Here is a 17,888-nt window from a genome sequence, read left to right as displayed (position 1 = left end):
TGGAAGGCGACATGGTTTAGGATACGTCAAAGTTGAGAGTACTAAATCCAACCGATCATGGTTCAGACGCAAGACAAATCCAACCGTTCACAGCGGTTCAGATTGGTCCCGTAGAAAGCCAAGTTCAACATGATATCACTCGAAAACAAGACCTAACCGTTACTACAATAACCGACCTGTTCAAAAGAGGTACAGAGTGATTGACATTGGCAGACGACCAAGACAACATACTGAAAAAGAAAGAACACTGCATACACCACCTGATTATGCAGTTAACCGCTCTCACCTTGGGACACACCATGGAAATTCTTTTAGGATAATTTAGGTTTGGGTTCCTAAGGGTTTAATCAGCTCAAGACCCAAATAGGAAAGGGTACCAATTGCTCATTTCAATAATTTCAGGCATTGAATAAAAAGAACTCGGAAGAATCCATCTAGTTCCTCGACAGCGGTTGTTCCAGACACATGACAGAGAACAAAAATTTTTTATCAGAAATTGTCAACTACAGAGGACCAACGATCACCTTTGTTGATAACTCTAAAAGTAAAGCTGTGGGTAAAGGTAAGATTATCCATGACAAGATTATTATTAAAGATGTACTTCTAGTAGAAAACCTGTGTTATAACCTGATTAGCATAAGCCAACTATGTGACAACGCTTACACCGTTGAATTTCACAAACACATATGCACTGTTAAATCTGCTGCAGATAACACTGTGCTAACTGGTCATAGGGAGCAAAATACCTATAAGGTAAAATGGAATGATAATTGTCTAAATGTGCCTATTTGCTTCATCACCTTAACTGGTAATAAAAATTGGCTCTGGCATGAACGACTTAATCATTTTAATTTCAAATCCATTGCTACTATTAGCAAGCTTAAGCTGGTATCTAGTTTGCCTAACATTGATTTTGTCAAAGATAGAATCTGAAATGCTTGTCATCTAGGTAAACAAGTTTGCTCAACCTTCAAGAACAAAGGAAGAAACTCATCAGCCAGATGCCTGAACTTCTCCACATGGACTTATTTGGACCTATATCGGTAATAAGCTTAGGGGGAAAGAAATATACCCTCGTGGTAATTGATGACTTCTCCAGATTCACATGGGTAATATTCTTAAGCTCAAAGATCAAAACGCGGCTCAACAGATCAAGCTCCTCAAAAGACTTCAAAATGAGAAAACTAAAGCAGTAGACATAATCAGAAGTGACAGAGGAACTGAATTTCTGAATCAATTCCTATCATATTATCTTGAAGATCATGTCATAAAGCATGAGCTGTCAGCTGCAAGATCACCTCAACATAATGGAGTAGCTGAAAGAAGGAATCACACACTAAAGGAAGCAGCTAGGATCATGCTAGCAAAATCCGGTATCTCACAGCGGTTTTGGGCGAAAGCTATCAATACAGCCTGTTATACTCAGAACCGGTCCATGATCAATAAAAATTATGAAAAGACTCCATATGAGATTTGGACCGGCAAGCAGCCAGAAGTTGGATACTTCCGCATTTTCGGTTGTAAGTGTTTCATTCATAATAATGGCAAGATACACCTAACCGCATTTGATGTAAAAGTCGATAATGGTGTTGATAAGTGTCGTTTTTACGTGTTTTATTGCATTAGTTTTGTGTGTGTTTGCATTGTGCATGCGTGCATTTCATTTACATTTTGTTCGTTTTGAAATTAACATATGCATATGTTCATGTCTGACTTGTTCGTGATGGATTTGCAGGTAAAATGGATGGAAAACTGAAATCGGAACAAAAATGTGCAAGCCACAAGAAAGTGGCAGAAAGGCTGGCGCCCGAGTGATAGAATTTTACCGTTCGGGCTCAAAGATGGATTTTTGGGCAGAAGACTCGGCGCTTGGGTGGTAAGATCTTACCGCTTGAGCGAGTGCCGCACCTCATTAGCAAAATTACAGAAGGGTGTACTAAATTTGGGAAAAATTTTGAGGATGATTTCTTGCCTTCCGGGAGAAGTTGCCAAGTTGAACTGCAACAAGTAACCCTAGGGACGTTTTTTCATTGATTATTCAGCAGCCAAGGAGTTAGGGAAGAGAAAAAAAGCTTGGAGCAAGGCTTGGAGTGAAGATTTGAAGATTTCTAGGTACCGTTCTTCGCATTTTCGTCATGACTCGTATTTCTAGTTTAATTTCTTCCTGTTTAAACATTGTTTGCTTATTTCAATCATGACTTCGAGTAGCTAATTTACTTTGTTTGTCGGGATTAAGGAGATCCTACCCCGAACTTTGATTTAATTAATTTTCGTCTCGACTTTTGATTTATTCTTGAGTATGCTATTATTTTCATTGCGTTATTAAAGCGTAGCTAAATTTAATAATAATCTCATATCGCGAGTGTATTCGAGAGAATAGCTTGTGATAGGAACGAGTAGCATAATATGTGGATTTACAATTTACATAGAAATATGAAGTTGGATACACGTCGATAATTATAGTCCTAAGGGGCGAAAGCTAGGGGATTTCATAGAACGACATGCAATTCACATTTGATAAATAATTAAAGAGATTTAATTACTTCACTGAGCAAAATAATTTGACATAGCTCGAGAGGGCGTGTTCAAATACGCCATATGCTAGTGGACGCAGGAGTTGAATTGGTAGGAATGGCTGAAGTTGGAAAGACCAAGGAGTTGAACTGGCCAATGGTTGAAAAATTTATCAAGAAGAATTGACCAACTGATGAGGAAATAGTCTCTATCGAAACAGAGACTGGGGTTGAATTTGTGAAGCAAAAGAAGACTGATTCAACTCCCAAAGGAACAAAGAGAAAGTTGGTCCTAAAATCCAGCTCTGATGATGAATCATGAGACGATGTACCTGTCTATCAAGTTTTCAAGAAGAAACGGTTCGAAAAGCCCAAATCAACGAAGATCAAGTTGATTAAGCATCTTTCAGTGCCATTGGTTCCTCCCCCATCCCTGCAATTCCTTCGACAAAGTCCAAAGGAATTCAGATTGCTGAACAAGAAATTGAGTCTTCTTTCACAAGAGTTCCTATTATTCACTCGACAGACAAGGGAAAGCAAATCCTGATCGAATAAAAACCAAAAACCAACTCAATTCATACCACCATTGTTCTAACCACCAAACGAGTCAATGAGATCGTTCAGAAGAAAATGGAGATGTTTGATCAATGGGTTCAATTTCGAACTGTCATAACATTTGACTCATTGATTCAAACCGGTAAAATCAAAGCTGCTGTCAAGATTGAATAGTCCATCTTGGAATGGACAGAAACATATGATATTCCAACTGCTCTGTGTCATCAAGACTTCTTGGAAATTGAGATGAAAGAGAGTGCTCTCTGAGCACTGATTCAATTGAGACGGAACAATTTTGTTCCTACTTGCCCTACTGCAAAGGATGACTCAGCTGTTATCTCCCAACTTGAAATGGATGCTCTCTCGCTTTCTATGATTATTGCTCAAATGAGGTAGGATCTTCACCTTCCAGAGGTTGAAGAACAGAGTAAGCTTGACTCAAAACTGAAATTACACGAAGAACTGAGCTTTGAGATGTGCAAAGCCCAATCCACAGCTCATAATCAACCATCTTCATTATCTGGAAAGCTTACTACATCTACATCGTCAGAAGTACCAGTTGAAACTGCCTTAATGATTCACGAGGACAACACCCTCCCACCAACTGAAATACTCATGTCAGAGGATGCTCCCATTTCTGAACAACTCTGCCACCAGGATGTTACAGCCGCTGATGTTAAAGACCCTTTTCCTGCTTTTAACACGATCTCTTAATTTGATCCACCTACTCAACCAAATCATATCGGCCTCTCTGAAGTTCAACCTCTTTCTGTTGATGCCGCGCAATTTTTATCTGACTTTGATAAAGCTGCAACCTTCAAAGAGAAATCTTCTTCTCGAAAATCTCTTTCTGTTGCTGATCCTCATCTAGGCGCTCTCCAAGAACCGTTGACATCATCTCCCAAAGATCTACAGAAAGACGAGTTAACCATTGCACATATACCTACAGATTCTCCTACATCTGATGCTCCGGACACAAAGGAAGGCACAAGCAATGTACCCTCTACCTCAATTGCTGACATTGACAAAATTATTGAGGATATAACTGCCGAACTACATGAGCCTCAGTCATCAAAATCTGCTGGTAAAGCATCATCTTCTCAACTGGTCTCTTTCAAGGCCAGATTACTTTCTGATCAAGTTGTATCTAAAGAAGAAGAACTCATGGAAGAAGATTGCTAGAAAGAGATTCTGACTAGACTTGTCAATATGGATCACTCAATTCTTGCTCTTAACCGCAAGCATTTTGATCTAAAAGAGTCTTTTCAAACTATGAAGTCTAATCTCTGCAAGGACTTCTCTGCCATGAATACAAGTATTTCCCTCCGGCAAGACAAGCATAATTCTTCACATCTCAACATGTACTTTGAGATCTCAGGACAAATCACTCGTCTTCAAGCACATGTTGACCAACGCATGGATGCCCAAGGAGCCCAACTTGCAGAAATTATGGAATTTCTTGTTCATGGTGATGTCAAAAAGGGGGAAAGAGAGCGACAAAGGGTAATTCAACAAGTAGAAATATCATTTATGAAAGATATGGAAGAAAGGGCCAAAGTTGAACAAGCTAAATAGATCCTAGGTCAAAAGAAACATTAACAAAATAAAGTTGTTTAGTTGTTTGTTTTACCTCAACGAGTGTACTTTCACTTACTCAATGAAATACACTATTTTCTTAGCTCTTATCTTAAGCCTGCTATAATTATATGTAAATTATTGTATAGCCTTGTAGCTGGGTTTTGTCATCACCAAAAAGGGATAAATTGTTAAGAAATTATTATTACCCAAAAGTTTTGGTGATCGAAAAAATCAAGACAGCACTTCACTGTTTCAAGAAACAGCTACATATTTTATGTGTAACACGTATCAGCTCAATCGCCCGCTTAGCAACCGGACTGTCTCTCAACCGGCTAAAGCAAAAAGAGTCTAACCACTTAAAGAAAGGATCAACCGGGTAATACTAAAGAAGCATGACCGCTTGAATTACAGACCGCTAGAAGTAAAAAACGCTCGAACTTTGATGAACTTCCCAAACCCGCTGATTCAAAGATGTCATTAAAGAGGGCTATTTATTGCTTACTTAATGAAAGACATTCTCTGACCGGTTCAGGACATTCAATGGTTTACACCGCTTCAAATTCAACTACTTCCTACATCAGTCCCGAGAATGATCTGCATTTATATCACTATCCCATAAAGGAAAGATCATTTATATCTTACAAGGGTATGAGGACAAAAGCAGTTGCCATAAACGGTAACTCTGAAGCAACTCCTCAAAGAGCGGGACTCAAGGCCATGCCAGCAAAGAGAACATTTAATGCATATCTGAAGAGCATTTAATGCGGTTGCAGCTGATATTGACACATCATTCCTCTGTTACAAGTTAATGTTACTCATTTTTTCCGACCGTTGGAATTATCGCCTATATTAATAGAGAGGGAAGTATGCAAGAATAACAACGCGGTTATCAAACTCACAGCAGTGAAATCATCACAAGCTTGCATACCTTAAAGATTCAGAGCGCACTCAAAAGATTACATACTTCATCGCTCATCAGCACGCACTGAACAGAAAAGATATCTGATCATCCAAGGATCATCTTCGTGCTACCAAAATCAAATTATTTATTTACATCAGTAACTTTTTGGTTATTTGATTAAGTTGTGGTGTCTGGTGAACTGAGTGTTCTTAAAATCCAGAATTGTAAAGTGATCAATAAGAGTTCCAAAACAGGCAGTGTGATAAGTCCTGATTGAAGTGAGATGTTGCAAAGAGTTTTTGTAAAGCCAAAGTATTTTAGTGGAATCCTTCCTGAAGAGGAAGAAAGGGTGGCGTAGGAGTTTTCATATCCGAACATCCGTAAAAACCCTGTATCGTTACTTCCTGCAAACACTTACTTTCCACACTACATTTTGTTGATTGGTTCGCAAACGGTCTTAAGCTATCATTAGAAATCTTGAACTGTTTTCCTCACTTTACAGTGGTTCATCTTTCTAACAGGTTTGAGAAGAATTTTCAACCGCCTCAAAACGGTTGAAAACAAATTTTAAAAGAGTTCATTCAACCCCCCCTCTAAACTCTTTCCCGATCCCAACAATGCAGAACCATCAATTTCATCGCGGTTCTTCACCATCTTAAGATCCGATCTGGAAATCCACTTTGGAAGCTGATTTGTATATCATTTTCTTAGCTTTGTAACAAATACTAAACTATTCCATTTCTTTAATCGAGATGAGAAACCGCAAGTATACCAGAAATTGTCATGTCAAGCTGATTGTTGTTTCCATTTCATCCAGCTGGATTTTATGACTACTTGTTTGTCTAGATAACATCCGAATTCATCGAGCCAGAAATATGATTTTTAGTCTTTCGAGTTTGTTGTTCAACCATTTTGGTTGCTGGTCATTTTGCCCACTGAGATATGAGATATGCTCAGAACAATAAGTTGTCTCAGATTTCTAACTTGACTAAATTTGAGTTCTACTTATTAAAACTTCCAACTTGACATATATTAAGTACACACTTGATCAAATATGCTAAAAGCATAATCACAAAAATTATTATTATCAAAATCAAAAGTGGTTGCATTTTCGGACCTTGCAATTTATGTAAGTTAGTAATTGATAAATTGATAATATCTTTAAAATAATATTTTTTCTTCGTTACAACTTGCTAAATTAATAAGATGATAATTTTTTGAAAGACTCGTATATAAATCTATGGTCCCTTCAGTATTATAAATTAATAATTCTATAAATTATAAACATAAATAAGATAATTTAATAAAATATGATTATAATGTTGTTGTTTTTCCTTGAAATTCTTTTCTCATTATATCCAAAAGCTCCGATATTGCTTTTCGAACTGCAAAAAAAAATATGAAAAATTATCGTTGTTATGATTATCTTATTTTAGATATTTGGTTTTAGAGGTATTTGTACTCACACTAAACAGTGAATTTTATTTGTATTAGTTAATATATTATATTATTATATTATTATATTACAATATAATAAAATATTATTTCATTATTAAAAATAACGAATAACGAATATTACTTAATTATTTTTATAAATATATATTTAGAATGAACTTTATTTTTTTATGTTAATTCAAATACTATGATAATAACATTAGTTAAACATAATTCTTTTTNAAACAATATTACATAAACCAAGAATAAATCATTGATCCTTGACAAAATTAATAATTTGTAAACTTCATTCTTACATTTGGTAATTTATAAATTAATAAATGTAAACTTAAAATAACCTCTTTGTAGATCGATCTCGTACTTACGAAATATATTATATAACTTCCCGAAAATTTAAAGGTCCACGTGAACCACGTGCATACAAGTTATCAAATCTTTTTGATATTTTATTAAATTGTTTTAAATCACTAAATGCATATTTATTTCATTAATATGTGCCTAATTATTTTTATGCATTTTATGCATAATTCATGCATAATAGGATTTAACTCATGAAATTTAAAAGTTCATGCATTAGGGTTTCTAGGTGCATTTCACATTCGAACGAGGATCGGAGACCGGATAATTTTCAAGAAAATTATTTTATTAGGTGATTAATTTTTATTAATTATTATAAGGTGTTTTTAAGGCTACTTTTCCAAAAATGAGATTTTTCTGGGTATTTTTACACGCAAGATTTTATTTTTAATGGTACGTAAATTTTAGCGAATCGAGGAACTTTTTAAGGGTCCGGCTATTATTTTCAAAACCTTTTTAACACGAAATATTTTTCGGGAGTATGATTAAATTTAGTGGACCTAATTTTAAGCATATTAGACTTAATTAATTTTTTTAAACTTTTAATTATCAAATTTAAGTTTATTATCTATTATTCAACCATTTAATTAATCCTAAACATTCTAATTTATACCTAATTACCTCCCTTAAATCCCCACTAAGCCTTATTACGTTTCAATAAACCGTCCACCTCCTCCACTCACGTTTCCTCTCGTGTATTGCTGCTGCTGATTATCGGTGATACGATTTTCCTTCACTTCAAGCACGAAGCTTCATCCTCGGTTGTGATTCCTCGATCGTTTTCCTTAAGCAACCAGCAGGCACGCATTGTACCATTCTTTTATGCATCATACACGTTATATACTTGCTGTAATATGTATATTTGTCTGTAAATCTTCTGATCCAAGCGGGAGTTCACATGGTTTACGATCAAATAATTCTTGTATTCCTTTGGTTTGTCACTCACGTTTTCATTCAGTTTGTGCAAGGGATCTGCTGTAGGTGTGTTCGAAGACTGTTATCACCAAGGAGAGTGGAGGGATAGGCTGAAATCGAGATCATCATAGCATCTTGTAAGGGTGGTCTCGGTTCTTGTTTATCGTTTCGGTAATGGGTCGATCAAGGTATGGAGAATGCGGCTGTGCATGGGCTCAATCCCAGCCGTGTTTCAGACAGTGTAGAGTCTAGTTAGATGTTAGGAAGGAGTCATGGGTGTTTGGTTGAGGGAGAAGCTCGATCTTCGGAGGCTTGGTGTGAATTGGGAGGGGAGTGCTAGTTTCGGCTGTTTTGTTTTCATGGGTGGTGCAGCGGCTGGTTGCTTGGGTTAAGCTTAGTTAAGAAGGGTAGTTAGGTCCTAATGGTGAGTGTTTTAGGCTGGACAAGTGGTGGAGTTAGGGAGGACCGAAAGAATATTGAGTTTGAGTGACATGTGTTGGGAAGAGATCAAGGGAGGGGGACGGCCGAGAGTTGTAAATTTCCTGAAAGTTTAAGCCGTGGTTTTAGGGGATTGAGTACACGTTTTAGAAGCTTTAAGTGTTGGTAAGATATTATAAAAATTTGGGAAAAATTCGGTTAAGTTTCGGTTCGATTCGAGTTAAAAACGGGACCCCGGTCCAAGTTTTAAAAAGAATCGATTAAGTTTGGGTTTGGGCTCGAGTTTACGTCTAGGAGTACTTTTATATATGTTTTGCGATATTTTAAGGAGTTTGGTACACTTCGGGTCAATTTTAGAGGTCCAGGTGTGAAACGATAATTTTTGAGTTTTCCAGGGGCAAAATGGTCATTTTGTACTCGGGGTGAGATTTTGGCTCTGGCAGCGCCCTGAGCACAAATTCATGATATTTTAATTGTTCATGCATCAAGTTTACGATTTTTACGTAATTATGATAATACGGTGCATGCTTGGTTTAAACGAAAAGTTACGCATATGCATGCTTTTATTAAGTGATGAAAATGATGATATTTTTGAAGGATGAGAATTGGTTGTGACTGACGATGTATATGTATACGATGACATGAGATATGATGAGCTGAGGCCCGGGCTCAGTGGGCGGGTAATGCTGTCGCTGATGTCCCCTGCCGCCGGGTACCACGGGTTTTATAGATGGATCCATCGATAGAGCTGATACGAAAGTCACAACTAATGAACTGAATTCAATTAAAAGAAAATGTTTAAGTTTTTGATGACATGATGAGCTGTTTTGACACATATATGATGATATGAGATGACATGATTTGACACGACATGATTTTATACGACACGTTTATGTTCATGTTTTAAAGTTCAGGAAAGGTATGTTGGCATTAAGTTTTTAAGTTCATGAAAGATATGTTGAGTATGATATTTTTCACTGCTGTGTGCTATGTATATGTACTTGTTATTAACGTTACAGGTGTGTTGAGTCTTTAGACTCACTAGGCGTGTGTGATGCAGGTGAGCTTGTTATTGAGAGGACTGGAGGTGCAGAACATTGAGTAGACAGACTTGGTGGGGTGACACGACCCGAGGACAACATGTTTTTCGCATTTTGTTATTATGATATTTAAGATGATATGAACATTTTTATACGTTGGTTTTGATACGCTGATGATTTTCAAAATTTTTACTCTTTTATGTTTACGCACTATTTTTATTGTCAAATACTTAAGATCATTTTTAAATCACTACAACAAAAATGAATATTCGCAGCGCGCAAATGGGATTTCTGCAGCGCGCATTGCATGCTGCAAAGCTAAATGCTGTTGAAAGTCATAGGTATTAACAGCGTACTATGCTGGCTGCGAATAATGGTATTGACGGCGTGCAGCGCACGTCGCGGATACAAGAATCGACAGCGCGCACTGCACGTCATGGATACAAGAATCGACAGCACGCACCGCACACCGCGAATAATTATATCTACAGCTCGCATTATACGCCGCCGATACTAAAATCAACAGCACGCATTGCACGCTACGAATAATTGTATCTATAGCTCGGATTATACGTCGTTGATACAAGCATCAACAGCGTGCATTGCACGTCGTGGATAAGAACCTCCACGGCGTATGTTTGCACGCCGTTGAAAGAAAACCTGAAAAAAATTCAATTTCTTCTGCCTAGCGTCTAGGCGCTTCTGGATCAGCGCCGCGACGCTTGGAACGCGGAAAAACCGAATTTTTCACAGAAACGAGAAATCAATTTTGTATAATAAGTATAATCCACACACAAAATTAATAAAAGTAATTCTTTTTCATCGTATTTACCAAAATAAAAAGTTTCAAGATACAAAATCTGTCACAAAATAGCTAGAACATACCAATATTTAAATTTTCAATCCACGAAAATATGTAGAATCTATATCAATCACACAATACTACAAATTTAGATAACCATGCGACCGTGCTTCCTATTGCGTCATCGAGAAACTGCATTTCATCATTTGGTCGAATTAGATCCACCTTCTCTACCAAAACCTTATCAACCCAAACTTTCCAACAAGATCTACCAAGAACAACATGATGCACTTTTGTGTTTGGATCTGTAGATGCAATTCGACCTTCTGCAACAACTAATCCATCAACAGACCAATGAAGCAACTTACATTTACTATTAGCACATATATCTCCACAACTCACATTCTTCAAATTTGACTGCAAATAAACAATACAAATTTTTTTAATTTTACAATTTCTATTTTGTAAAAATCTTGTAGTTTAGAAACACATAATTTTAAGATAGTTATCTGAGCTGTAGCAAGATGTTTTTTAACATTATCAAAATCACAACTTTTCTTTGCACCAATATTGACATCACTGTTGCTGCCAACTTCATTCCCAATACCGATACCAATGCCACCACTAGCAACCTAAGTTTACAAAAAAATTCTGTCAAGCATGCCTTCATGATAATCCAAAAGCATTTAAGTGTACAATATATCAAACTGATTTTGTATGTTATTTAATTACTAACCTGTTCTTGTTGATTTTGTTGTCTCATACTTTGTAAAAACATGGACTTCATTTCTTGCATTTCTTGTTGAAGGTCATGCACCATATCTTGAAGTTGTTTAACAGTGCCATTTTGCTGTACATAAGCTCCAACTTTTGATGGTGTAACTCCAAAGCCCATCCCACGCACTCTACCCCGATTTTCCTTGCCAAATACAAGGCTAATTGCATCATCAGCAATGTTAATTGTGTTTTGAGATTCAGGTGGACATTCTTGTATTTGTTTCTGCAAATAACAAAGATAATTTCTGAGAAAATAACAAATTTAGGTTGGTCATTTTTTTCTTAGGATCTGATGCAAATAAAAAAAGACATAATTCTATTACCATTTTCTCTCCAATAGCTTGAGTAATAGGTTCTCCATTTTTTTTCTTGTGCCCTTCAATCCAAACTTGTGATATTGTAATTCTTGTATCTCCTTGAGTTGTCTTCTCCTTAAATATAGAAATATATAAATTCAAAAGATGTATATATATACCATTATTTATTACTAAATTAGAAAATAAAAAAAATAATATTTACCATAATGTGAGTCAAACGAGCATAACCTCTCCGGCTCAATGTGTGAATGTGGTCTTGTTTTTCCCTCATTGCTCTAAATTTTGCACTCTTTTCCTGAGATATAACATAACCAAAATATTAATTACAAGTATTATCAAGTGAATTGCAACAAAAAGAAGCAATGTAACCCCGAGCTAGAGTAACAATCATGATAAATTGCTAACCTGTAATGGTGGAATCATTACAAATGTAGATATTAAATATAGATATTGAGCTAGGGCAAAGAAGAAGAAAGAACAAATAAATACAAAGATGACGCAATAGGAAGCACGGTAAAATTGCCGTATAAATGGCTGCAATGTCCAATAATACATCCCAATGCATGGTAATAGTATTGGCCTAGGGCAAAAAGAAGAAAGAACAAATAAACACAGAGACCCGATTGAAAATTTGTGAAAGCTAGGGACACAATCCATGAATGCATGGTTAAATCCAAATTTTAATATTGGTCACAAAATCATATACTCTAGCTAGCTAGCTACTGCAAACAAACAAAAAGTGACAAAATATTTTTAGAAATAGAAAATTCATAATTAATGAATTTAAACATCTATCGTCTCTGAGGAACAAACAAGTCAAATAGAAATTATTTCGATTTTTCATTTATAGTGAAAAACAAGAATTTACAGAAAATGAAAAACACAAAATTTGAAGACTTAAATAAACGAATTTTCCCAAAAAAATCAAGTAGACTCACGAGTCTTGTTCGTTGCTCATTTGTGATAATTTGATAATAAAATATTTGGAATCAATTGTTCATTTAATTTTTCCAAACGATTTATGTTATGAAACAAAGTAATCAAAAGTTTACTATATTATTGAACTAGAGAAAATTGAGAAAGACAGTTGGGAGAAGTAGGCGAGCAGTTAAGGAACCGACGTGGGAATTGGTGACAGTGCTGACAATTGAGAAAGACAGTTGGGAGAAGTATTTAGGAACAAGACACAAACATCACAGACCAACACTCAACGTCAACAACCTAATAAAAAACAAACAGATGCGATTTCAGTCTTTAATTTCTAGATCATGATATACTAATAACTATAATTTGACACCTATAAGAAAAGTGAATTACTACTTACTTGAAAGGTAGGTATTCTTGCATGGTAGAGGATTACCACAATCGAATATTGTTTCATACCTATAAGAAAAGTGAATTAATACTTACCTGAAAGGTAGGTGATAGTGTCCTCTTTACAAACAAGTCCCACTGATTTTGGTCCATAAATTCGGGCTTCAAAAGACTGAGATTTCGTGAAGCCACTCGACTTGTATTAGCTTCTCGTACAAGTATTTGAAGTTTGGATTTTCTATCGCGCCACAATTTAGCTAACTTTTGAAAAATTGATTTTTTTTCCCAATCCTCAACTTTATAATTCATCTGTACATAGAAACACGAAAATATTTCTACAACTTATAATAAAAATTGAAATGAAAAATGAAGTGACTGAAGATATTACCTGAAGACAACTCCACATCCTATCTTTCACTTCTTCATCTATGTCATTCCATCCATCCAATGAATATGGCACAAATTCCTTTATCATGCAACCTAGAAAAGAAGCGTATGTAACTGAATTATCTCCAATCGGCTGTCCGAACTCATTACGCTTCACCTCTTTGCGCTTATCTTGACCACTAATCATTTTCAACTTTGATGCTCCACGACCTTTTTTCTTATCAGGTTTGTTGTCATCAATCGGTTCTTGATCATGCAAATCTTGGGATGAATTAGCTGAATTTTTAGTGTTCATTCCTGATAACCTACTAGCTACGTGTTCTTGTAAAATAACAAAAAGAGCTATTGAAATGTACAAGTGTACTTTATTAAAATAAACAACGATATAAAATATAAGATAATATCACCTGAATTTCATCTGCAGATGCTTTGCTACGTTTTTTGCCTATTTTACTCATCTTTTCAATGCTACGTAATGACCTGATCAAACATGTTGTATGACATGATACATAGCTGAAAATAAACAAGCAAACAAATTTATTGCAACAGTAAATAAAGAGTTGTATAACTTGCAAAGAACATATATCAATCAAAATAAATAACTATAAAATCTACAACTGAAAATTTCAGTCATGTCTCAGTCACATCGATTCCATCACACTCATTCCTTGCATATGGTTCTTTTTCAGTAATGTTAATTTCAAGTTGGGACACATCAAGAGGCGTTGATGACGTATATGCGTCCTCTTCAACCACATTCATGTTATGAATACCCCGAGGCGGCTCCTTTAGCAACACATACCAATTTGACTCATCATCGTCCCTAGAATAGAAAACTTGCTTTGCTTGTGATGCCAAAATGAAAGGATCACTTTCAAAAGTTTTTAGTCTGTGGTGTAAGTTGACGAGTGTAAAACCATCTTCAATTTTCACACCAGTTCCAGGATTGGCCCAATCACACCTAAAAACAGGAACTTTGAAAGAATAGTAGGCTAGCAAAACAATATCTCGTATAACCCCATAGTATGATATTCTTCCTAATGTATGTGAATAACCATCAGCATTAGATTGACAAATAGTATCGGCTTCAATTGAGACACCACTATCTTGTGTCGACCTTCCAACATCAACTGTATGGAACCGATGTCCATTTATAATATAACCCGTATAACTTGTAACTTGCTTTCTTGGACCGTGAGCTAGCCATTGAATTCGGCCTGAATAATTATGAAGAACCTGTTTTGATAACCATTCAGCAAATGTTTCCATATGTTGTTTTTGTAACAACGTCTCATTACTTAAGAAACGACGATCTATTTGTTTAAGCTCCTCATTGTGCATCCTATTTAAAATCATTGAAGGGAGATGTTAGAATATACGAGGTATGAATAGATCAAAGATAATATAATCTTAAAAATCAACTATACTCACCGTAAGTAAGGTTCAACTTCTGCAGTATTGAACAACACATATCGATGTGCGGCTTGCAACACGTGGTCTTCTAAAATCTTTTCTTTCCCTTTAGAAATTGAGCGACCTTCCACTAATCCATTTTCCAAATCATCATTCTGATTATAACGAACACCAATAGTAGAAGCCTTTTTTATATAAGCACTACAAAATATCATTCATTCTTCTGCGAGGTAACACTCAGCTATGCAACCTTCCGGTCTTGCTCGGTTCTTCACAAACCCTTTCAGTGTTTTCATAAATCTAAAACACAAAGTAAAATTCACATGAATGAATTGTTGATAGCAAAATTTATACCATTATATATATATAATTTGTCAAAAAGATAAATCACTATTTATTACCTTTCAAATGGATACATCCAGCGGAATTGGACTGGCCCACACAAGCGAGCCTCTCTTGCTAAATGAATTGTCAAATGAACCGAGATGGTAAAGAAAGCGGGTGAAAAATATCTTTCCAACATGCATAGAATTTCAGCAATATTCTCCTCGAGTTGTTCTAAACGGTTCCTATCTAGCACTCTTTGACATAATTCATTGTAAAATGCACCCAACAGATATATAGCATTACGCGGACCTTTCGGTAGAAGATTTCTCAATGCTACCGATAGCAATTGTTGCATTAGAACATGACAGTCATGAGATTTCAGCCCAATAAGTTTACGCTCTTCTAAAGAAACACAGTTACAAATATTTGAGCTATAGCCGTCGGGTAACTTTATTTTCTTCAACCTACAGCAAAATATATCAATTTCCTTTTTAGACAATGTGTAAGGTGCAGCAGGCAAGTGATATTTATTTTCTCCCTTTTCTTGAGGATGTAATTTTTCTCTAATTTTTAAATGCATCAAATCTTTGCGAGCATTCACACCATCTTTGGATTTTTTCTTCTGGTTTAACAGTGTGCCTATGATATTCTCGCAGACATTCTTTTCAACATGCATCACATCTATGTTATGACGTAGTAGGAGCCCCTAAAAATAACCACCAACACGTTTCATAGTGTTAGTTCAGAATATTTCTAACAATTTAGGATTAAAAAAAACTAATTTATATAAAAAATAATTAATAAAGTGCAAATAACTTACACTCCAATATGGCAAATCGAAAAAGATTGACATTTTCTTCCACATTTGAACTGGTTTTCGTAGCTCTTTTGAATTATACTGCTTCTTCCTTTTTTTACTTGAAGTATTGACAGTGTCACTCTTTTTCTTTTTACCCCAGTCATTTTCAATATCTTTCGTTGCATTGAGAATTTCTAACCCATTCAAAGGTCTCGTTTTTTTCCCCTCTCTTTTTTCCCATTAAACCACTTCTTTTTCTCACGAAATGGATGATTAATGGAAAGAAATCTCCTGTGACCTAAGTATGCAAACTTTCTACTATACTTAAGCCACATTGAACATACGTCTTCACCACATATTGGAAAATCATTGATTGTCCACATCAAAAAATGACCTTCAGATTGAACATTGACTTGTTAAATGCATCATACGCCTCCACACCTGTGTCCCACAACTCCTTCAAATCCTCCACAAGGGGTTCCAAGTATATATCTATATCATTTCCCGGTTGCTTCGGACCTGGAATCAGTAAAGTCAGCATAAGATTTTCCTTTGTCATGCACATCAATGATGGAAGGTTATAATTGACCAAAATAACGGGCCAACAACTATATCTGGAACTAAGATCACCAAAAAGGTTGAATCCATCTGTTGCAAGACCAAGGCGGAGATTTCTAGGATCTGACGCAAAATTTGGCCACTTATGATTTATTGTATCCCAAGCTACTAAATCAACTGGATGACGCATCATATTATCTTGACTTTTGTGGTTGGAGTGCCAAATCATCTCTTCGGCCTTTTCTTTTGATTTAAACATCCTTTTCAATCTTGGTATCACAGGAAAATACCGTAGCACCTTTTCAGGAACTCCTTTACGAACTTTGTTGGTGACTTTGTGTAGAACCCGTAACTTAGACTGCGTATAAGTCATGCATAATTCTAGTATTTAAATTAAAATGATTTTTATTGCATGAGTTTCTAAATTTAATTATTTTACGTAGTAGTTTAAATTTTTATCGTCTCAGTTATTTCAGTGAGGCCGGACTGGAGTTGGAGTTTTAAGATAGAATTTAAGGTTCAGAAAACATTTCCAGAATTTATTTTAGCTAGCAAGTAAGATAATTTAAGTAAAAAGGAGGTTTAAGGAATTAATTAAGTTACTTGAGGTGAGTAGGAAATAAGTTTATTTAAGTTCCATAATTAAGGGGTAATTCACTAAATTAATTAAAGGATTAGTGAGGCTTTTAAGGGTTATAAATTTACTAGCTAGAAAATATTTCCTCTCCATTTATAAGTGAATTTTCGGCCAACCGTTAGTGGATTAAGCAATTATATTCCAACTCACCTTTGACCCATTCTATGTTATTCTAGCTTGCTAACCTTTTTAATTATTAATCCACCTTAATTAATTAATACTAGATCACTATCCTAGCCTTGATTAACATGTAGAATCGGCCACCTCACCCCCAACAAACACACCAACAAATCATTTGATATCAAACCAAAATTCAAAATTCAAATGGTGGACTTGGTCTTGCTTTTTCCCTATATCTTGCAACCATTTCCCTCACTCTCCTAACCACCATTTCCCCTCCCCATCACCGAAAATTTGAGAGCATTTCAGAGTGTAAAACCGTGAGAATTCAGTGGGAGATAGAGAAAAAAAAATCGAGTAAGAAACAAGGTAGAAAAGAAAGAGCTCCACCTCCTCCGCGCCGTATCGTCTCATTCGTTCGTTTTTCTTTCAAACGAAACCAGGCATGCATATGTTCTTCCTTGACTCTTCAATCAAGTCCTATTATCATTTATTTTCATTACATGATCATGTTTTGATAAGCAAAAACCGAAATACATCAAGAATTTTTCAGAAAATAAACATGCAGATTTTCGGTTTCCATGACAAGCTTCACGGGTTCTCTTGTTTTGTTGTTCAGGTGGATGGTTCGATTCCAGGCTCCCAAGGCGACTCCTAGGCATGTACTAGGACATGTTAGGAACAC

General features: G+C 35.7%; 2 protein-coding genes across 3 annotated transcripts; both read right to left on the bottom strand.

Moving 5' to 3' along the window:
* Window positions 1-10,617: 10,617 nt before the first annotated feature.
* LOC140987312 (uncharacterized) lies at window positions 10,618-13,690 on the bottom strand. 2 transcript variants are annotated; one of them, XM_073455770.1, is made up of 6 exons: window positions 13,351-13,689; window positions 13,059-13,271; window positions 11,851-11,943; window positions 11,655-11,762; window positions 11,291-11,554; window positions 10,618-10,971 (listed from the first exon to the last, which is right to left on the bottom strand). In XM_073455770.1, exons 1-6 carry the CDS (start codon window positions 13,642-13,644, stop codon window positions 10,681-10,683), a joined length of 1,263 nt encoding a protein of 420 aa, XP_073311871.1. In that variant the 5' UTR covers window positions 13,645-13,689; the 3' UTR covers window positions 10,618-10,680. The 2 variants fall into 2 exon arrangements, with proteins under 2 accessions (XP_073311871.1, XP_073311873.1); XM_073455772.1 differs by lacking the exon at window positions 11,655-11,762 and having other exon boundaries at window positions 13,351-13,690.
* Window positions 13,691-13,979: 289 nt separating this feature from the next.
* On the bottom strand, window positions 13,980-16,636 carry LOC140988318 (uncharacterized). Its single transcript, XM_073457347.1, has 6 exons — window positions 16,283-16,636; window positions 16,088-16,186; window positions 15,910-16,035; window positions 15,164-15,795; window positions 14,781-14,963; window positions 13,980-14,691 (listed from the first exon to the last, which is right to left on the bottom strand). The coding sequence occupies exons 1-6, from the start codon at window positions 16,634-16,636 to the stop codon at window positions 13,980-13,982; spliced, it is 2,106 nt and encodes a 701-aa protein (XP_073313448.1).
* Between the last annotated feature and the right edge of the window lie 1,252 nt (window positions 16,637-17,888).

Source organism: Primulina huaijiensis, chromosome 11 (assembly GCF_012295235.1).
Source record: "Primulina huaijiensis isolate GDHJ02 chromosome 11, ASM1229523v2, whole genome shotgun sequence".
NCBI classification, from domain to species: domain Eukaryota; kingdom Viridiplantae; phylum Streptophyta; class Magnoliopsida; order Lamiales; family Gesneriaceae; genus Primulina; species Primulina huaijiensis.
Note: the sequence above shows the minus strand (reverse complement) of the source record. Positions and strands in the feature narration are given on the sequence as shown.